This window comes from Emys orbicularis, chromosome 4, assembly GCF_028017835.1.
Source record: "Emys orbicularis isolate rEmyOrb1 chromosome 4, rEmyOrb1.hap1, whole genome shotgun sequence".
NCBI classification, from domain to species: Eukaryota; Metazoa; Chordata; order Testudines; family Emydidae; genus Emys; species Emys orbicularis.
This window is the reverse complement of record NC_088686.1, coordinates 107,204,120-107,226,946: the sequence shown is the minus strand read 5'-3', so window position 1 is coordinate 107,226,946 and position 22,827 is coordinate 107,204,120. Positions and strand designations below refer to the sequence as shown.

Sequence of the window (22,827 nt, the reverse complement as noted above, 5' to 3'; positions counted from 1 at the left end):
AATAGATGGCAGAGACTCCATGTGTTTCCCTTGCTTGGGTTTCCAGTTTCCCCAGAAATCAATAGGGTTCCTGCCATTGATGCCAAGAGCATTCTTTGAAATTTTGGGATTGGCTGCCATGTTCAAAAATTATCCCATTGCATACACACAGAAGGACAAACAGAGAAATGCCTTTGATTTGAGTGTAAGGCCTTTGCAATCTCGACCAATAATATTCTATACAAAGAAGTCCACTAAGAACTGCTCTCTTTCAAAATGGCTGCCATCTCCATCAGGACTGAAGTCCAAGCCCACAATCAGGTGACTATTTTGAGAAAGGCATCTGTTTCCCATTGTTCTCAGAGGGACTGAAGTCTCAGGCTGCTTTTAACAAATATGGGTGTTGGTCTCACTCTCATTGGAAAGTGGGGTTTTTGGCAGCGCTGCCACAGCAGAACTTTAATGCCTCAAGTGTAGACAAAGCCATAGAGAAGAACGTTATGCATCAGCCTCTGATGGCAGAAACTTTCAGTTATGAAAAAAGGAAAAAAAATAATCCAGAATATTTATTTTCAAATATTACTTATTGCACTAGATTTACTCAACAGAGGAGAGAGTAAAAGGAAAACAGAGCTGTGTGTGGAAGGATACACGAGGGGGAAAATGAGTGTGTGTGTGTGTGTGTGTGTGTGTGTGTGTGTGTGTGTGTGTGTGTGAGAGAGAGAGAGAGAGAGAGAGAGGGAATGTGGGGTGCAGAAGGGAGGGTGAAACTGGAGCAAGTGTGTGCAAGGGACTATGGAGGACAGAGAGGAAGAGGGATTTGGAATATGCATGCAGGGAATGTAGGGAGGTGAAAGAGGCAGGGAACTTTTGGCATGGTGTTGTGCGAATCTGGTGATGCAAAGCATCTGCTAACCCAGTCTAACTAGACCCCATGCTCTGAGTTTGGGGTAGAGCAGCCAGAGTATGCCATTGAACCTGTCCTTAAAAATTAAATTAAAAAAGAATGCCAGGTTGATACTTCCTATCTTTAGATTGGAGGGAGAGGATGGGAGGGATGAAGACACAAGTGCGCCATGATAGCAGAGAGGGTGACAACAGTGGGAGGGAAGGGGGACTAGTTTTTTAAAAAGAAATTCCATGACATGCCACCCCCAAACTTGGGCTAGTAGCAGGATTTGAACTCTGTCTCTATAAATCCCCTGCTCAGCTGGGACCTCATAATTTGAGCTATACTCGGAAACAGTTGTTAACTTTTGTCAAGGCTGAAGTATCAATACGTTTACTCTCTTGAGCTGCTTACCTGTGGGGAAAAAAAGGTCTGTTTAAAAAAATTCTGTCTTGCTTTATTATATATACAGAAGGCTTGAGAGTTTAAAGTGTTTTTTGTTCAACTCAAGCTTCTGATATACAGTTGCAAGAAAAGATATCTTCAGAACTAATGCCCCTTTAATTATAGGACCGAGAAAGCTTCCACACCACTTATCTGGGCTTGCAGTGAGACCCCGCCAAAATTGGGGATGACTAAATGCAGCAGTACTAAAATTTCTAATTTATTTTTTTAGAAGAAAACCCCCACTTTGTTAACATTTTTTGTTTTGTTCTTTGGTGGTTTGCTTCCAACCCTTTCAGATTGTTTTTTATAATAATACTCAGCTCTAATATAGGGCTTTTCATTAGCAGATCTCAGTGCTCATCTATCATTGAGAAAGACACTATGGCTATGTCTACATAGACATGTAAGCCTAGGGTTAGTGGGATTTGAGTCAGCTGACCCATGTCAGGGAACGGTTTGAGCACCTACATTGCATTTTAACCCTAGGTTAAGGATTTTCTGACCTGTGCTTAAACCTAGGGTTCTAGCCTCCCCAATGCAGTGCACAGACCTGAGTCAAAGTAACCCTATCCCAGAGTGCCTGATGCCCCCCTATCCTAGTGTCGGCACTCTAGCCCTATGAATACGTTGCATTGTGGGGGAAAACTAATGCCCACCCTATTTGTTAACTGTGACAGTGCTGTTGATGGGATTCAGCTGCCCATAAGGAGCACATGAGCACATCAACTGCATAATTAGCACCTTTGGTGGCTGTCTCAGTAGAATGACTGCAGTTTGTTAAGGCTGTATACTGAACTACCGTCTAATCTGAGAGTTGGGTTCTCTACCTCTAGGCTGTCACATTGGCAGGAAAATTCCCATGTGCTCCTGTTCTGTGGATAATTAGGACATCAGTCTCCAGGGCTGCCAAACTATTAAATGAAACTGTGCAATTCTTAATTTTTAAAAATGGGCTATTCAATGAAGCTGTTTTTGTTTGGGCTTTTTAATTTATTTTTGTCTGTTTTGAAGTTTGACATAAAATGACAGTATCAGAGGAAAAATACCACCCCACCCCAGACTGGCTGCTGCCGGCTACGGAGTGCTGCAGTGTTTCCCCAGGGCTTGGGGTGAAGTGTGCTCCACCCCCCATCCCCCAAGAATCCCTCATCCCTGCCCCCACCGCACCCTGGAAGGCAGAGATAAAGGATCCCTGGAGTCTGTGGGGAAGTTTTGGGACTGCTCTCACTCATTGCCCTCACAGTGCACGCTGCCCAGACATCTCTAGACATGCAGCCCCAGGGAGGGCAGTAGGGGCCTGGGAGCAAGGGTCAGAGAGTAGAGTGGGACCAAGTGGCTGCCCTGAAGGGAAGGGGAGCAGCAGAGTTTCTGGCTCAGCACAGCCAGAGGAGGGATGACTATGAACATCCTGGCAGCTGGGAGCTGTCTCCCATCTCTCAGCTTTGTTCCTGGCAAGCTCTGCATAGCAGCAAGAAAGAGCTGGATCCAAAGCTGCCACCACCATATGAGTGTGATGGGATGGGCTAGGCCCAAAGGCCCCCTGCTGGAGGCCTCAGGATCCTGCCATTCTTGTCCCAGGAAAGGAGTAGTAGAGGAGTCTTCCAAGCAGCCTAGAGTGGCTGCAGGGGACACAGCCAATTAGGGCATAGGAAGGCCATATAAAAAGGACCTGCAAAGCCAGAGACAGGCAGTTCCTTGCTGGAGCCAGAGGAGTCCAGATGGTGCCCCTGGCTGGCCAAAGGGAACTGCAGCACCATGAACAGATCAGTGCTAGCGGGGTCTGGGTCAGTGAGAAAGAGCTCCTGGCTGGCTGCTGGCCCTGAACGTAGAAGAGCCCTGAGTTAAGGGTGAAGCACTGGTGAAGGCTGGGGCTGTGGGGAAGTGACCTAGGGAACTGAAAGCAGCTTAGTTAGAGGGACACAGTGGCATGTGGCCGCTATTCTTAGGGTCCCTAGGCTGGGACTTGCAGTAATAGGCGGTCTTGGATGCCCCCCATAGGCCACTGGGAAAGTGACCTATAATTGGACAGCCATAACTCCCAAGAAGGGGACCTGAACTACGTAGTGGCCTGGCTGAAGAGCTGGGGCCAGAAGGGTCCAGATCGGAAGTATCACTGCCAGGGAGAAGCCCTGGGGCTACGGCCTGATACCCGGGCTGGAGCTATTTTAAGACTGAAGATGCACCCGACCAGAAGGGGCACTCTTGAGAGGTGGGTGCCACCTCCATTACAAGGAGACTGTGGGGAAGGTTTGTGACTACTTCCCACTTGCCGCCCTGACAGTGCCACACCTGGGGCACCCCTGCACACGCAGCCCCAGAGGGCCCGAGAGCAAGGGCCAGAGAGCACAGCAGGAACAAGCAACTGCCATGCAGCAAGGAGGAGCTGGAGCTGCCACCACTGAAGGAGGCTGTGGGGGAATTTTGGGGGCTGACTCCCATTCACTCCCCTCACAGTGCATGCAGCCCAGGCACCCCTGCACATGCAGCCCCAGAGGGGCGGGGGGCAAGGGTCAGAGAGTGGAGTAGGGACCAAGCAGCTGCCATGTAGGGAGGGGGAGCAGCAGGGATTCTGGCTCGGCATGGCCAGGAGAGGGATGACTCCCAACATCCCAGTGGCTGGGAGCTGCATCTTGCCTGGCAGCTTTGCTCCTTGGCTTGGGGAAACTCTGTGCAGCAGCGAGGAGGAGTCAGAGCAGGAGCTGCCGCCACTGCAAGAGGAGCAGGAACAGGGATCGTGTTTGGCCAGGCAGGAATGGTGCTTCCGGCTGCTGGACTGGCTGCCTGCAGCACTGCTCCTCTGCCACCCGGATCTCTGGGATACACCCAGAGGACTTCCAGGACCCAAGTCAAGCCAGGGCTGCATGCACACAGGAAAGCAATAGGGCTTGGATCCTAGGTTCCAGCTTAACATGGGCTCAGACCCTCCAGCCCTGCAAGGTCCTGGGACCCTAGATCTGAGCCCTAGGTTAGCACAATTGGTGCATGGACACAAGGGGGGTTAGACTTGAGCCAGGCTTACATTGTTGTGTAGACATACCCTAAGTGGCTACTCCAGTGGTTTAAAACAACAACAAAAAAGAGTATTGCTTCTGGTGGACATTTTGAACCAGTCATTGAACTAGTGTCTCCAAAGAAATTCTCTTTGCCTGCCTCAGCTGTGGGTTTACTAGGGAGCTTATTACTGCAGAGAACCCTGAATGAACGACTTGTCCCAGTGTCCTGAACTGCGTGATACTCTGTGATTGTTGTTACACTGACATTCATGTGAAATTTCTCTTTCAGCTTTGGGTCCTCAGCAAACACCTGAAACATCAGCAAATGGTATGTGACATTCAATAAGGAATTGCATTGCATAATTACCAGTGATTACCAGAAATAGGTTAGGTCAGCAAGACTTTCTGTGTACTAGTGGAAATAATAAGTAACACCTCAGAGCGCAGCCTCATCAGATCACACAGGTTATGCAGGGTTGGATGGGGGATGAGGAAATGAATGGGGAGATCTCCAGGAAAGAATCAGGTGCTGCAGAACATGGTGCTGGTGAGGAGGTGGAGCTCTTGTCTCAGGCAGTACTGACCCAGTGCAGCAGCATGACGCTGGAAGACACTCTCCTGCTAGGGACGCCATCTTTTAAATGAGGTAAAATAACTAGAGGTCAACATTTGTGGTCACTGAAGGTGCTATGGCACTTTTTTAAACCTCTGGGCCCTGGACAAATTGTAGGTTATACTTTAGTTGTATTCTTTGCACCTAAATTCCCATTGCTGTTTCAGTTATACATGTCATTCTCTATCACTTCATGCCCTACTTGTTAGAGTGCCATTGTGCAATGTTAAACACCTGACAGGTTTCACCCTAGAGGTGGCTGCATTTCAGTAACTGATGAAGTGATTCTTATTATATGTTTAGAAGTGTTATCTGTAGTTTTCAGAACCCCCAACAGGGGAACGTAACTATTTCACTCCAGACAGTGTAAGGAATAAATCAACAGGAACCCAGCCCTTCCGTCTGATAGAGCACGCTTACTTGCATGAATCTCATCTAAAACAGCAGTTTATTAGATTTAAGCACACAAACATAAGCAATAGCTTTAGAACATCCCAGATATTTACCTAACATCTGGAACGGTATTGAGTAATTAACAGCAGGTTCGCAGTGCCCAGTTGTTCACCCACCGGGGAGAAAGGGTGTCAGGAAAACATCTTTCAAGATGGTGTCAGAGAATTGCTTCCAAGTACGCTCTATTAACTAACCTTTTATAACAGCAAAAACATAGGTCATCATAACCCCTACTGAATCAACACTTTTCCTAACTTTCAATAAACTTCTAATATGAGAGGTGTCTAGATTCACGTCTTTCCAACCACCAAGGTTTTCAGTCCTAGTTATTTACTTGTCTCTACCCTCCTCCCATTCTGATTAGCAGAAACTGTAGCTAGTTTTAACTTTGCTTGTAAAAGCCTGTCTCCAAATCAACTCTTAACTATGTGGTGATCTATTTCATTAATTCATGGTGACTGAATGCACATAATATAGCTGCAATTGGCTTGATCGTATCTTGGGGTACACACACCCCTCAAATCCAGGGCAACAGAAGGTCTGAGCCTACACTTTTCTCTCACATCACTGATTTCAATGTGACCACTGATGTGAATAAGGACTGGGCCCATAGTTAATTTATGTGGGGGACACTTTATGATGAAAGGTGCACTATAAATTTACCCTACCAGTATTATTGTTTAAATAGCTTTATTGTAACATTACAATAATATATAATGCTTTGTGTCACTAACTCAGCTTACAGGATGAAGTATAGAGAACATATAAAAAACAAATACAGCGCAATAAAAGACATGAACGCTCGTCTTGGTGAGAACGTTAAGCTAAACAGCAGATACACAAAACTGATCATTGTAAATGAACATCGTCACAGAAAGCAGAGAGAACATGAAATAATGGCCTTGGGACGGAGACATGCAGAAATCATGGCTGAGCGCGCTAGTCCTATCACCATAGCCAATTTATTTGACTCTGATAAAGATGGACAGTCACCACAAATTGTCGTGCTGCAGGGAGCTGCAGGGATTGGAAAAACACTGACAGCAAGAAAGATCATGTTGGACTGGGCAAATGAAGAACTGTATCAGAGCAGGTTTGATTATCTTTTCTACATAAATTGCAGGGAAATAAACTTGGTCAGTGAGCAGGGAAGTGTTGAAGATTTGATTTTAAAGAATTGTCCTGATCAAAATGCACCAACTAAAGAGATTCTGATGAATCCAGAAAAACTCCTATTCATAATCGATGGTTTTGATGAACTGAGATTTTCCTTTAATCAACCAACAGGTAATCTGTGCTCTGATCCCTGTAAGAAGCAGCCAGTGGAAATCATACTGAGCAGTTTATTCGGAAAAGAAGTGCTTCACAAATCGTACTTAATAATTACTACAAGACCAACTGCCCTGGAGAAACTTGGCCAGCGTTTGAAAGATGAACATTGTGCATATGCAGAGATCTTGGGATTTTCTGAAAATGAGAGAAAAGAATATTTCTACAAGTTCTTTGGGAATGAAGAACAAGCAAGAAAAGCCTTTAACTTTGTAAAAGACAATGAAATGCTGTTCACCATGTGCTTTGTCCCCATTGTGTGTTGGATCATCTGTACAGTTCTGAAACAGCAGATGGAAGCAGGTGAAGATCTTGCACAAACTTCCGATACAATCACTGGTGTCTACATGCTCTATCTCTTCAGTTTATTAGAGGGTCACAGCAGCAATTCAGAGAAACAACAGGTACAAGGTAACTTGAAGGGACTTTGCTCTTTGGCTGCAGATGGACTCTGGAGGCAGAAAATACTGTTTGAAGAAGAAGATGTCAAGAAACACGGCTTAGATAAACCTGATTCCCTCTTTCTGAATGAGAACATGTTTCAAAAAGGCATTGTCTGTGAACGTGTTTACAGCTTCATTCACTTGAGTTTTCAAGAGTTTTTTGCAGCTTTGTTTTATGTGTTGGAGAAAGAAGAAACAGCAAAAAAATCAGAAACCGCTATACAACCTGTGGAACAATTGTTTGAAAAGTGTGGAAAATCTAGGAATTATTTAATGTTAACAGTGCAATTCCTGTTTGGTCTCTTAAATAAAAAGAGAATGGAGAACATGGAGAAAAATCTTAGCTGCAAATTTTCATCCAAAATTAAAAATAATTTACTAATGTGGGTTAAAGAAAAACCCTTTTTGTCATTGTTCAACTATGATAAATTGCTTTCTGATAAGGAGGAGATGATTTTCTATCTGGATTATTTTTACTGTTTGTATGAAATTCAAGAAACCAAATTTGTGCAGAGTGCAATGAATCATTTCACGGAGCTAAAATTTACTCATCATACCTTTACCAAAATGGATCAAATCGTTCTTCAGTTCTGTATAAAGAATTGCTGTAAACTGGAGTCCGTTCACATAGAGAAGTGTAGGTTTCTAACTGAAGACCCGAATGAAGATTCCCCAGGGCCACTTCGGTGAGTGTTATCTGAGATCTAAAAATATCTAACTTTTTTTTTTTTAAATTGATTTTTTCCCCTTGGATTTTCATAGCTCACAAATGGCCAAATGACCTGCCATAAAAGTGACTCCATTTAGTGACAAACATTTAAGACTGGGAAGGACCATGTCCCATCCACCCCCAGACCTTAAAAGCATGGAAATACAAAGTTAAGGGGGAAGACTCGTGCACTCATTTCTACCTTCATATTGCCTAAACATTGTCAGTAATGCTGCAGTTCTCCATTTGGCTTTCACCTCCATCCCCAATAGCTACCAAAAGCAATATGTACACCAGCTTCATCACACTTACACTCCAGTGCAAAACTCTTTGGAGTGCTAGAGTGTGGAGCTGGAGGGAGTGAGAGATGAAGAGGTTGTGGGTGGCTGAGATCTTTTTAGAGATTGAGTGAGTGTTCTGGAGGCAGCAAGAGAAGAGGAGGTGACAGTGGGAAAGCAGAAGGGTGGGCATGAGGTTAGGCAGGATGGCAGCAGAGGGGCCAACGCGGTGGTGGTGTGTGTGTGTGTGTGTGTGTGGGAGGCAGAGAAGGTGAGGATTGAGGGAGAGCTCAGGTTAGGGCAGATATCATCAGAAGTCAGGAGGCAGCTATGGATATGGGACCTATATCTATTTGGGCTGGTAGGAGGAGAGGGGAGATTGGGATGGAGTCGGTAGAGCAGGTGGGAACTGAAGGGGGGTGAGGGAAAACAAGGAAGGGGAAATGAGGCCAGTGGAGGGAGTGGTTTAGCCAGAGGACTAAAGCACCACTGCACTGGACCTCACAAGAGGCAGTGGCTGGTCATTGGAGGCCTTGAGGCAGGGTGCATAGTGTTCTGGCAGGCGTTGAGGCTGCTGTGGAGCAAACCCTGTCACACAGGGGATTAAGTTAAGCCATGCTCCACATCCTGCAAGGATACAAGGCAGAGCTGGGCAACCTTAACTCTGCATTAACAACATTTTGGGGCCGCTAGTATCAGTTATATGTAGGTACTGTTTTTCTGTGGAGCATTTTATAACATTTTAATCATAACAGTAAATCTGTGCACTAAGCCAAATGTGCCAATATATCTGCCACTGCCCAAATGTCAACACTCAGTCTGAGGGATTTTCTTACCAAATGCCATTATAGTATCGGGCAAATTTCCTAAGTCTGGGAAACAGAATCCCAGGAGTTCAAACTTCACCTCTTCTTAGTGCTGCTTATATTATATTCTCATGCAATTCATTACCCTTTTCATTGACCAACGCTATGAGCCCCAACCTTAGAAGGCAGTTCCCAAAGACCTGCTGAACACACCCCATTGTTTGAAGAAACTGGCAGAGAGATAACGCAGGGTCACTGCCGGGACAGACCCCAGCTCTCTAACATAACAAACCCCAATTTCATCCACTGCCTCTCATGTTTATTACACCAGTTTTGCTTATCCCATTTCTAACCACTATAAACCACATTCATCATCCTGAGCGAGGGATAGAGTCCAGGATTCTTGTTCAACAATATTCAACTGCTGATTAGTAAATACTTGAGTAAACCTCTGTGAAATTGTTTGTCAAGATCTCCTCTGGTGAGCTGCTGGGTGGTGGCCATGGTCTGAACACTGTTTGGGAACCACAGGCTAGGGTTTGGGAACCATGTCCCCTCAGATCACCCACACCCCTAGCATGCCCCACCCCAGGCAGTAGTGGTCTGGGTTTTTCAGGGTGGTTTTTGTGGAAGGTGTTTACAAGGTCAGTGGTGTGAACATCCTGCACCAGTTCCCAGAAGTATATGGAAAACCAGGTGTATTCGGAGGGAACAGGTTAAGTCGTGTAGAAAGATGACTGCGTTTATTTGCCAGGGAACTTAGTGGGGCCAAGGAACTCGTAGTCCAATTATGAATTGGCTGTCCGTGTGTGGGTATCTTGTTGAGAGCCGTATCCTCTGGCCTACCGAAAGGAGGGGCCCCTCCAGTCTTTGACAGTCAGCATAATGTTTGTAGCTCTTCTTGGCATTCTCGAGGGGAGACTTAAGGGGTCATCCTGGGTTTAGCACAGCTGTTGTATCCAGTCAACCCATAGTCCAAAAAAAAAAGTGAGGGGGCTTTGCCTTATAGAGGCATGTTCTGCATAATTATACGTGAACTCTGCCTGAGGTAGCAGTAAGGACCAGTCGTTCTGGTGGAATTTTATGTAGCATTGAAGATACTGTTCCAGGATCTGGTTGGTTCTTTCCATTTGATCAATTGTCTGGGAGTGGTAGGTGAAGGAGAGACAGAAGCAGATGCCCAAAATCCAGTGAGCTCCTCGTTGGAAGTGAAAGATAAGTTATACACTGTGGTCATGGATGATGTGCTCCAGGAGGACATAGAGGTGGACGATTTGATCCACCCAGATTCAGGCATTTTCCTGGGAGGAGGTTGGGCCAGAGCAGGTGATGAAGAGTGCCACCTTTGTGAAATGGTCCACTACTGTCAGAATGGTCATGAACCCGTTGGACGCAGGTAATTCTACTCCAAAATCCAGGACAACAACTGTCCAGAGGCTGGATGGAGGCTTGAGGGATTTCAGGAGTCTGAAGGGTTTATTGTGCAGTACCTTGGAATGGGCTCATACATTTCAAAACACCCACAGGCCTGTGCTCTGGCCCGCATGCAAGGCTACCAGAAGAAACAAGAGATTTGGCACAGAGTTTTAAAGTGGCCAAAATGTCCTGCCAGTGGTGGGCGGCGGGGTGTGTGTGTGTCATGACATACTTGTAGAGTTGTTGTCCTTGGATGCTGGGGGATGGGGGAGACATGTATATGCCCCTTCGTGTAGGTACCCTGTCTTGGACACCATGGAGTCCCTTACTTATGGGTTCTGCTCATCAGGGAGGATCCCATGGGCTGTATGAGAGTGAGCAGGTCTTGGCGGGAGGCTGTGCCCAGAAAGTTATGAGGTTTAAGGATGCAGGAGATTTTAGGATTCAAGTCCTTCAGATAATCATAAAATTCTCCCTTCTGGGACAGAGCATCGAGCATGCTGGTTTTGGTTCCTGGATGATAGGAGATTAGGAAATCAAAGCACAAAAAGAATGAGGCCTACCTAAGTTGTCATTGATGGAGGACTTTGGACCTATGCAGATATTCTAGGTTCTTATGATGGTGTGTGCCTGGATGGGGTAACAGGCCCCTTATAGATAGTGATGCCACTCTTCAAATGCAATCTTAATTGCCATGAATTTTGTCTAAAATATTGTAATTTTGCTCTGTGGATGTGAATTTCCTGGAATAAAAGGCACATGGATGTAGCAATTATTGCTTTTGGGATAACACCACTCCAATTGCCAGTTTGGAAGCATCCACTTCAATTAAATTAAATTAATGGAGATATCTTATCTCCTAGAGCTGGAAGGGACCTTGAAAGGTCATTGAGTCCAGCCCACTGCCTTCACTAGCAGGACCAAGTACTGATTTTGCCCCAGATCCTTAAGTGGCCCTCTTAAGGAGTGAATTCACAACCCTGGGTTTAGCAGGCCAATGCTCAAACCACTGAGCTATCCCTCCCCCCCCCCCTTCAATGATGAAGGCTTGTGTGGTGTCAGGGTGGACCAATATGGGAGTGCCGGTAAACATGAGCTTTATTTGCTCCAAGGCCTGTTGGGCCTCAGGAAACCAGAGGAACCTGTTATTTTTCAAGCACAGGGCAGTAAAAGGGGTGATTTCCTCTGAGAACCTCAGGAGGAACAGCCAATAGAAGGTTGCAAACCCCAGCAAATGTTGTTGTAGTTCACAAATGTTGTATCCTTGGGGGCAACAGGTTTAGGAAGAAATCACTTGAGACCAGAGAGCTGCAAGCCTTAAAAAGCAACCATTTATTTACACACACTGAACTGACCTAACCAGCCAAAACTGGCTGGGCTATCCCCTAGTAATCTAACTCAGTTGCCATAGCAACAAAAACCATGACAACCAAATACACAATAACAAGCATTCCATGGTGCTGTCCACTTGAGACCTCCCTTTACCTTGTGCAGGTCCATTTTGATACCAGGGGGATTTAGGATTAACCTTAAGGATTCTATGAAGGACTGACCAAGGCACATTATTCTAGTTTAGCATAGAGGCCATGTTCGCATAGCCTCTTCAAGATGGAACAGACATACATGGTGTGATGTTCGGTATTATTATTATTTTTTTTTTAAGTATGTTATCCAGGAGTTCTACTACATATTGATCCAGAATCTCCCAAAGTATTTCAATAATAAAATGTTGGAACATTTTGGGTGCGTTTGTCAAACCAAAGGGCACCATGAGATACTTGTTGTGACCCTAATGAGTTTGAAAGGCAGTCTTCCATTCATCCCCAGCTCTAACACATAATAGATTGTATATCCCCTGGAGATCTAGTTTTGTGTATACTCAAGCATTGCTCACATGGTCCATTAGCTCGGGAATTAGTGGTAATGGGTATCAGTTTCTCATGGTGACCTGATTCAGGGCCCAATAGTCGCACACAGGTGTAGCCTTCCTTTTTTTTTTTTTATTTTTTTATTTTTTTAAAACAAAGAGGATGGATCCCCAGCAGGTCAAGTGGATTTACAAATAAAGTTCTTGACTTGGTTCTGTTGAAGGTAGGTGCACAGTTTGGCTCGTTCAGACTCAGGCCTGGTGTTTATATGCCTGAATGGAATGGTTGTCCCTGGTTGTAACTTGAGTGGGCAATCGGTCCCTGTGTGGGGCAAGACATCTGCATTTTTACCCCAGAGACATCATTGTAGTCACTGTATTTGGATGGAAGTTGAGGACCAGTTCAGTGGGTGGCTCTGCCGGGCCAGATGCCCTGGTTTGTGACCACCAGGGAACTACTGTCCACTGCCAACTTCCTGCTGGCTGAATTCTGAGTGAAAGTTGAGTTTAGTACACACCAACAGAGAAGGAGGTTGTGGAGGGCTAGCTACGAGATTCCCAGGATCAGAGGGGAGTGTGGGGAATGGATGACATTGAACTGTAGGGTCTCTCAATGCCCTTGGATAGTAACCTCGAGAGGAACGGTTTCTGCAGCCGGACAAGTGGGACCCATTGATTGTCTACTAGGTCCAGAACGGGCTTGGGCCACAGGGGACTCTGTAGCGTCCATGCTAACTTTGTGGTGATAAAGCTGCCCCAAGTCAATGAACAGGGGGCCATTTCTGACTTTGGTGGAGGAGGGGACAAATTTAACCATGATTCCAGGGGCTACTTAGGCACATGAAAACTCTTTTTTATTTTTTGGGGCAGATAATAACTTAGGAATTAGCTGACAGGAACACGGTATTTAATTCCTATATGAAGAAAGAAAAAATATGCAAACACCAATTAAATCCATATTTTAAATTTATATGTAAATTTAGATAATACAGTAAAATATCCTCAATCCCAAACCTTTAGGTATCAGTTTTGAAGCCTTAACACAGATATCAGAAGTACAAGTTTGATACTTTGTACACTCTGTTTAGTAGAGACAAATAAAATCTGCTTACATTCTCTAACAGACACATTCTGTGTTACTGCCATTATCTCTATTTTAGTCAATTGTTTTTCACTCCACTACGAATGTATTTAATTTTTACATATGTGATTATGTTTTTCCCCTGTTTTATTAAGAATGGGAATTTATTTTTCTAATTATTTTGGCATTCTGTTTACTGATCACAATCATGTGCATGACTCACTAACATTTGGGGGAGGGATAGCTCAGTGGTTTGAGCATTGGCCTGCTAAACCCAGGGTTGTGAGTTCAATCCTTGAGGGGGCCACTTGGGGATCTGGGGCAAAATCAGTACTTGGTCCTGCTAGTGAAGGCAGGGGGCTGGACTCAATGACCTTTCAAGGTCCCTTCCAGTTCTAGGAGATGGGATATCTCCATTAATAAAAAAATAATAATAATTTGACTCCATCATTACTATTAGTATCAGACTTGAAATCGCATTTATTTTCATAGAAATTTTAAGTTGTTCTTTTAAAAATATAACTAAAAAATACAATTATAAAATAAGTGACCTTCATCTGCACAGTGTCTAAAGTTATGTGTTCCACTATTTTTTTTTAAGTGGCACTGCTAAGGTGAGCCATCTGCCAGTGCTTAATTTGTGCCAGGGTTGAGCTCTGGCACCTTTCAAGACAAATTAAACACAGGGGGAGTCTTTCACTATATGCTTATATATTGCACTCCCAGCATGCCCTGTAACACTTAAAGTGTTCTATCCCTTGTCTCTTCCATTTGTATTAAAAGCCCCACCTAGATGTGGAAAATGTAACACACAGTGTCCTTCTTCATTGTTCTTCATATTAGTATAAGATATAAGAGTATCAAAAAGTCAAACACAAAATTTTATCTCAGGCTGACAGACAAGCCTATATTCTAATAGGTGCCTTCATTGTGCACAACGGGATGGCCTCCAGATACCGGGTGGCATGGTCTACAATCACCAGTATATACTGGAACCCAGACCCACTCTTCTTCTTCAGGGGTCCCACCAGGTCCATTCCTACCCACTCAAATAGTACTTGGGCATCCTGTTGGGCCCTGTTAGCTGGTACCCAGGGCTTGAGGAACAGAAATCTCACAAAAATCTTGTTGATGACTGGCCAAAAAAACCTGACAGCTACCCTTTGCAGCATCTTCTCTCTCCCTAAGTGTCTGGCACATGGCACCATGTCATAGCCCCAGCCAGAGTATCTTGGGAACTGACAGCTGCTTGAGCGTCTTCTGTGGTTGGGGGTCTTTTGTTATTGCTACAGTCTCTTGTGGATTTCAAAGTGGGGTCCCTGTGATGTCCGAGATCCCCACTCCACTCCCCATCAGGGGTAACTATCTGGTCCCAGGCATGACTTAGGGTCTGGTCTTCTCTCTGCTCCTGCACAAAGTCCCTATTGTTCATCAAGCATTCTTGGCCTGTCTCATCTAATGCCTCCGCTTCTAAGGGGCACAGCACTGGTGGCTCTCCCTGCCCTGAGGGACTCTCACCGGAGTCCTCCATCTCCTTTCAGTCCATGAACCCCCTCACTTTTGGGCCTGGGTTTGTTTCTGTGGGGTGGTTACTGCTCCATTGCTACAGGATCTCCATTGTTTCAGGAAACCACCTCCAGTCACATCCCAGGATTACGGGATAGGCAAGGGTAGTCACTAGGCTGACACGGCAGGTTTCCTCATGGCCTTTTACTTTGAACTGTACCTTGGTCACCGAGTAGGGCTGTATGTCCCCATAGATGCACTGGAGGTAGATGGGGGCCTGAGCCATCTCAGGGGATCCCACCAGACTGGTCTAGACAATAGACTGGCTGCACCTGGAGTCCACTAGGCCCATTACTTGGGTGCCATTAACCCACACTGGAGCAGTAGATTGGGCAGGCCTCTCATCTGAGCTTGGGGGCCTGTGGCCCATGCCTCGACAGAGCTACAATCCATAAGGGGTCACTCCCACCTGATATGCCCCTCCTGTCCGCACTCGAAGCATTGTCCCTTCCCCTGCCAGCATGCTCCTTTCTAGGATGCTGTGTCTCCTTCTCTTCTGGGTTTTTGGTCTCCCTTGTGTAGTGCCTCAATACTGATGATCTTCCCTCTGGCTGAGGATACCTCTTGCAGGGTTGGTCAGGTCAGTGGTCCCTGTTCTTCTCACCTCATCCAGTCTCTGCTGGAATTTGGGTCCTTACTCCCACGGCTTCCTGGTCTCAGAGCCAAAGGGGCCAGGTCCTTGGCAGTCATGTAATCCTCAATGAGCATCACCACCTCGGGGAGGGTCGACAGCCTATTGTTCTTCATCCAGTCCCTTCCTCCAGCTGGGAGAATTTGAGTGAATTGCTGTATCGCTATCCTCTCCACTATCTGCACCCCAGTCTGTCTCTCTGGGTTTAGTCAGCACTAGCAGCAGTCCCGCAGACATTGGGCCACCACATGGGGTTGGACTCAGGGGAGATTTTCATGATGAAACCTCTGTCAGAACATTTCTGGACTGATTCCCAGGTGGTTGAGTGTGGCCACCTTCACCTTGGCATAGTCCAGCACCTCCGTAGGGTCTAGGTTCTGATATGTGGCTTGTGCAGGGCCGGTTAAGTAGGGGGCCACCAAGGTAGCCCAGTGTTCTGGGGGCCAGCATGGGCCATTTGAAGATGACCAGGAAGGCCTCAGAGCCCATCTTCATGTGCTGGTATGGGCGGCCTGATGGGGGAGTTGTCTCCCACCGGCCTAGGCGTGGCGGCACTGGATTCCCCTTGCGGATGTAGTAGTGCTGACATCTGTTGGATCAGACATTCTTGCTGCCGCCAACTCGTGCATCAGCTGTTGTTGCTTTTCTTGTTGATGGGCCATCTGTTGTTGCTGTTGGGCCACAATGTGTTCTAGCTGCTGCCCCTGATGCTGTTGGGCCACCTGCTGCTGCTGGCTCTCCAACAACCACTTCAACAGCTTTTCTGTGTCCATGGTTTCCTTGCCAGTTAGTCCCCTTAACACTCTCACTTGGCCTTTCTAGCAGGACCCGGTTGATGCCCGCATTCTCCACTGTGACGGGATCCCTGGGGTGCAGCCTGGGATTGTGGGACCACTGTGCCCCCTTAACTCTCCAGCCTGGGCTGTCTCTCACAGTGCTTTGCTAGTGACAAGCAGCTGTTATCACTCAGCACATCCACATGTGGAGCCCCACACCCAGCTAGATTGCATGAATGTTCCCAGAGCCACTCATGAATCACACAGAGAAAGCTACCAGCTGAATCCCCCCTGCTCCCAGCACTGTACCTCTGGAATATACCATCCTGCACTGCTGAAGACGAGCAGTGCAAATTTATTAACTGGTTCACCACTTCATCAATGGAAAGTGGACATACACCAGTCTTTACAAATCTGAGCAGATTTACCAACACTTCAGGCAAACTCACTGGTAAAGATAATGGTTAAAGAAGTTTGACTATAAATGATAGATTTTAAGTGATTATAAGTGATTGACTTTTTGCCTGAGTTAGTTACCAAAATAAAATAAAACATAAGCATGCAATCTAAACTATCAACCCTATTAGGCTGGGCAGCAACTAGATTAAGCAGTTTTTCTCACCCCACTGGATATTGCAGTTCATAGTACACAGGTTTCAAGCTTGAAACCTGACCCAGCCTCCTCTGTTGGAGTCTTCAGTCTTCTGAGTGTCCTTGTTGCTTGCAGCATAGGTAGGGGAAGGAGAAAAGGCCAAGCAGTGGACCTGTGTTCTATTTTATACCCTTAGTCCATGTGCTTAGAGAACACAAGACCAGGCATGTCTGGTGGGTATTGCTGATTGGCAAAGTTGAACAATTCCTCTGGTGTAGCCTTATGCAGGTGAGTCATTGAATTGTAACTCCCTTGCTGGACAATGGCTGTTGATGGTTGTTTGATACCCACCTGGGCGTTGGTTACTTTCCCTGCTGTTGTCTCTGTGGAGCTAATATCTGGCGGATTCCCCAACTTACAGCATGTTTTACTGACAACCATACAACATAATCTAATAACTTCTTATGCTATGGCAGGTCTGGGCCAGGGCTGGGTTGGGGCCGGGGATGGGGTGCCTCTCCCCCAGCCACGGTAGTTCTGGGGTTTGGGTGGAACCAGCAGGGAGAGGATTTCTCCCTGCTTCGGCAGGTCTGGGGCTGAGGGAGAGGCATCTCTCCCCACCGTGGCCCTGAGCACCTACACAGCGCTTAATAGGCTGCTGTGTGGCCAAGCAGCCTTGCAGCTTAGCGGGAACTTAGATCATAACCTTTTCCATGATACCTTACAAGGAATGCTTTATATGCAATATCACAATTATATGTAAATGAGGGCTATGGGGGTTACGGGGTGCTCTCCCAAGGTATAGGATATCCACCATGTGTTGGGGGGTTGGCTGTGTGATCCAGGCCAGCAGTACTGCCTAATGGCAATACTCCGCAGTGTAATGCCTAACTGTGAGAGTCCAAGGGTCAATTTCCTTGGCAGTTACAGTTTGGGGTAGTGTCACCCACTGGCAAGAGTCCATAGGCCACCTTGCCTAGAAGCTATAGCTCAGGGTAGTGTCACCCACTGGTGAGAGTCCAAAGGCTGCTTTGCCTAGCGGCTGTAGTTCAAGGTAGTGTCACTTACTGGCAAGGAGCAGGTGCTAGGGGAACACAGGCCCACCCTACTCCACCAGGTTCTGACCTAGGGCCCTTCAAAACAGTAGCCCTTGTGCAGGGTTCAGGGCCTGATACCCCTACATGCGCTTCCTGGGTCACTTCCAACCCTGGTTCCAGTCCTTTCGATGTCATCATGGGTTGGACTTGGGGTCCTTCCTGTGTTCCCCTCTGATCCGTCTCCAAAGTCACTTCCACTGGCTTCAGCGAGTCATCTCCCAGCTACTGCAGTCAACGGTCTTCCAGCGCCTCGGCTATGAGGCTCAGTCCTGGCGGCTTCCCTGCAGGAGGCTGCTGCACCTGACTGCGCTTCTCCTCAGTCAGCCCAGACTGAGCTGAGTCACTCCCCTTTCAATGCGCCATCCACCAAGAGCATACCCAGCAGAGATGAAGGGCCCTGAGCAGCTCTTTAACGCTCGCCTCACCAGTGCAGTGTTGGTACACCCCATCACAGATGTGATGCTCTGTACCACGGGGGAACACCCTACACTCCCATGTTCATCTTTATAAAATTATTATGTGGTATCCGATGCAAAGTTTGTCATGTTGGGTGTCTTTGGAAGGCTCATAATGCACTGAGCATGGTTGTTATAGTGATGTTATAGTAAGAGTATAGGTTATAATTTCATGTATATTGTTATGAGGCTGAAAATGTGTCCTCATGGCTTAAAGCAAGCCCATGCAAATACTCTCCAAGAATAGAGAGGCAGTTCACACCACGTCAGGGTATGGATGGGACAAACCCAGCCCAGCCTCACAGGAACAATGGACACTGTCTTAGGCCGCAACAAAAGAATCTGTTAGATCCTCGAGAGAGTCACCCCCTTCCTTTGGTCAGTTTGGAACTGATGAGATAATGTTCACCTGATTCTGAAGTGGGGGGGGGGGGCAAAGCCAAGAGGAAAGAAAGGACATGATAAAAGGGAGAGACATTTTGCCACGCTCTCTCTCTTCCACCTACATCTACAGCTACCACCACTACCAAGCGACTGAAACGCTGATCATATTTTCCCTCTCTGCTCCTGCATTCCCCTTCATTTAAATACAAAAATAAAATACCAAAATATCATATAAATCTGTCCCCAAATGACAGTGTTTTCCTAAGACCCTGTATTCTCCCAATAACACTTGGACTGAAGGGGAAACAATCCAAGGGAAATACATTCTCTATATATGGGACCTCCGCCCTCACCCTCAGGGATAAATTACCATCTGATCGTTTGAGTTATGGGGGGGGGTTACACAGAACCCCAGAGGGCCCCTCTGATTCCCTCTCTCTTTTCTCCAGTCTCCTCCATCTCTGAGACCCCCTCTATGCACTTCTCCTTCAAATCCTTTATTTTTTCTATTTTTAATACAGAACACAGCTATCACAGAGTTTTGCCCATTTCTATTAAACCAAATGTCAGACTATTTTATTTACAGTGTTGAGGTAGTTACTGTTCATCTGTTTGTTCTTGACAACTCCCAATTAGTCCTTTCTGGTTAATCTTTAGATTTCTCCTCAGGTGTCTGGGTTCTCATGTTCTGTTTCACTTCTGCCATAGCCAGTATGTTCTCTGTGCCTTTCATCTCTTCTTTTCTTCTTTTCCTTTTCTTGGGTTTCACCATTTGTTGGGACTTTTTTCAGTAGTTTATTATTAGTTTCTATCTCTGTAGTGTCTTCTTTTTTGTCTGAGATTAGGATCATACTATCCCAAGCTATTGGAGTGTCATTTTTCCCTTGCTTAAAGTATCTCATTGTATAATTCTGATTTTAAACATAAATCATAGTTTAGTTTAATTAGGAATTTCCAGTTTGCTCAGAATTTTCACACATTCTATCCAGAAGAAGACCTAGCCATATTGTTTAATCCACTTTTCCTCTCCAGACTGGATTGCTCTATTTCACTGCATCTAAAGTTGAATGTAAAAACAATGTCTACATTCCAGATAGTACAAGAAGAACTGTCCACTTCTTCCATGGTTTATGTCCCAATGGCCACATCAAGTCAATGCTTCAGTCCCTGCAACTGGCTCCCCCTGAGCTCTACTGCTCTTTAATGCCATGATCTTAATCCTCTATGAAATTCCTGGGAGGAGCAAGGCCTGGGCCCAGAGAGACCTCCCAGCCAGTAGGAGCAGACAGAGAAGCAGCCTCAGCATGGACCAATGGACACTGATGTTATCAGACTGCCTGCTGCATAGAGTTGCCAACTTTCTAATTGCACAAACCCAAACACCCTTGCACTGCCCTTGTGATGCCCCTCCTCTGAGGCCCCCACATCTGAGGCTCCGCCCCTGCCCCACCCTGCCCTCCTCTCTCTCTGTCTTACTCTTCCCACTCTCACGTGCTCATTTTCACCAGGCTGGCTCAGGGGGTTGGGGTGCGGGAGGGAGTGAGGGCTCCATCTGGTTGTGCAGACTCCAGGGTTGGGCGAGAAATGAGGATTTCAGGGTGTGGGAGAGGGCTCCAGGCTGAGACATTGGGTTGCGAAACAGGAGGGGTTGACGACTCCAGCTGGGGGTGTGGGCTCTGTGGTTGGGCTGGGGATGAGGAGTTTGGGGTACAGGTGGGTGCTCCGGGCTGGGACTGAGGGGTTTGAAGGGTGGGAGGGGGAGCAGGGATGGGGCAGAGAGTATGGGTGCAGGAGGGGTTTAGGGGTGCAGGCTTCCGGCAGCACTTACCTCAAGCATTTCCCGGAAGCAGCGGCATGTCCCCCCTCTGGCTTCTATGCAGAGGCATGCCCTGATGGCTCTGTGCACTGCCCTGTCCACAGGAACCACCCCCCCAGTTCCCATTGGCCACAGTTCCTGGCCAATGGGAGCTGCGAAGCCAGTGCTTGGTGCGGGAGTTGCGTGCAGAGCCCCCTGGCTGCCCCTACACATGGGAGCTAGAAGGGGGACATGCCGCTGCCTCCGGGAGCCATACAGAGCCATGGTAGGGAAGGAGCCTGCTATAGCCTCTCTGCACCACCGACCGGACTTTTAATGACCCAGAAAGTGGTGCTGGCTGGAGCTGCCAGTGTCCCTTTTCGACCAGGTGCTCTGGTTGTAAACCAGACACCTGGCAACCCTACTGCTGCATGGTGTTACGCTTGACATTCTCTTCCTGTGCTGATTGGCTGTTTCTTGCAATACCCTCCCTCCCTCTGCCTCACAGTCTCTTCACCTCAGTTTCCCTCCACCTGCCCTGCATTCTCCCCTTATATCTTCCCTCCTTCCCTTCCTTGTCCCCTTGTCCTTCATCTTACTTTCTATTAAGCCAATCCCCACCTAACAAACCCCACCCAGAATTTAAAAAAATAAGAAATGCCCCCCCAACCCCACAGGAAAATAATAAACAAAGTGACACTTACAAACAATTGTGCTGTTCATTCTGCTTGTGTGTTCTATCATGCGGAGCTCCCTGACTGCCCCTATATGTAGGAGCCAGAGTGGGAAGATGCCAACTGCTTCCCAGGAGCCATGCGGTGCAGAGGCTACCAGGTAGACTACCAGCCCCGCTGCATGGCGCCGCCAACCGGACAGTCAATGGCCCAGTCAGTGGTGCTGACTGAGTCCACCAGCATCCTTTTCGACCGGGTGTTCCATTGGAAAACCGGACACCTAGTCACCCTATCAATAGCAGGTGGTGAGGAGAGGAGAGGGGACAGGAACTGGGGAGGGGTCAAGCTGGGGTGTGCAGAGCTGTTGCAGGCCTCTCCCCTGGCCCCAGAGCTTTGTGCTGTCAGTGTAACAGCAAAAAGAGCAGCATTGTTACTGAGCTGGCTCAGTTCCTGTGAGCATGCTCAGTACAACCGAGATAGGAAATTCTGCCAGGGAGCTGTTTGCGTCGCCTCCCCCCGAGCTCCATGCTCCTGGCGGGGAGAGAGGGGCCCCTTCCCCCAAATCTCCATGCTGCCCGTGGGGAGTCCTCTAGCCCCAGCCCCAGGGCAGCCTGCCTGACGGACACTGGTTTGTTGTGGCAAGTTGCTCATGATGAAAATTAAGCGGCTGGCAGTGGATTTGTTGATGTAACCCTTCTGCCAGGCAGAGTTGACTGCAACAAGGGCCGGGTTCAGTACCTAGGGATTCCCTTTCAACAACACAATGCAAAACCGGCTCAAGCACCCGCCAAGTGACCTGCAAAAATTACACACACCCCTGGGTGCTTCTAAGAGGCAATACTTCCCCTGTCACAAGCACAGAGTCTCAGGGAAGCAAACAAACCTTTAATAACAGGAGGCAAACAACTCAGCATTAAATTGGGAAAACACCACAACTACAGTTCATAAACACAAACCATGAACCAGAAGACTCATCCCCAAGTAAACTCAGCCATACCTTTTCCCTTTGGGTTCTTGAGTCCAGCAACCTAAAAGTCATCTTATTCACACTTGCTGTCTGTGGTCAGTGCAGCCTCAGAGTTCAGAAATTCATCTAGTAGAGAAAAGATTAAAAAGGTGTTTAAAGACCTCAAACAACCCACACACAATTTCATATCCCTAGACTTTCTCAATTCAATAGGCTTTGGAACCCATGTCCCTTGCCTTGCGAGTGCTGCTTAGGTGAGGGTGAGTCCCTCAGTCAGACAATGCCAAGTACAGTTCACTGTCTTTGAGTCACATAACCAGTTTAACAACACTTTATTACTCCTGCACAAATAACCAAGAGCCTGGGGATCCCACAGCAGCCAAAGTGACCATTTGGGCAAACAGTCCCATCATGCTAGGCAGGATAGGTGTTCCCATGCAAACAAGATCACCCCCTGAAGTTCTTTTCCACAGCTCACCACCAGATGTCTGGGGAGAGCTCATTCTGACTCTGCTTATACATCTAGAGAGTCTCATGAGCTGTGAAAACAGATCTAAAAAGGAAGCTAACACTATGGGCCTCTGAAC

General features: G+C 47.0%; 1 protein-coding gene across 1 annotated transcript in view; it reads left to right on the top strand.

Moving 5' to 3' along the window:
• The window catches only part of LOC135877391 (NACHT, LRR and PYD domains-containing protein 3-like), a 184,214-nt gene that overhangs the window by 4,568 nt on the left and 156,819 nt on the right, over window positions 1–22,827 (top strand). Inside the window, exons 2-3 of the mRNA XM_065402819.1 lie at window positions 4,598–4,636; window positions 6,113–7,832. Coding sequence (XP_065258891.1) covers window positions 4,598–4,636; window positions 6,113–7,832 — 1,759 coding nt within the window. The remainder of the gene's footprint in view (window positions 1–4,597; window positions 4,637–6,112; window positions 7,833–22,827) is intronic.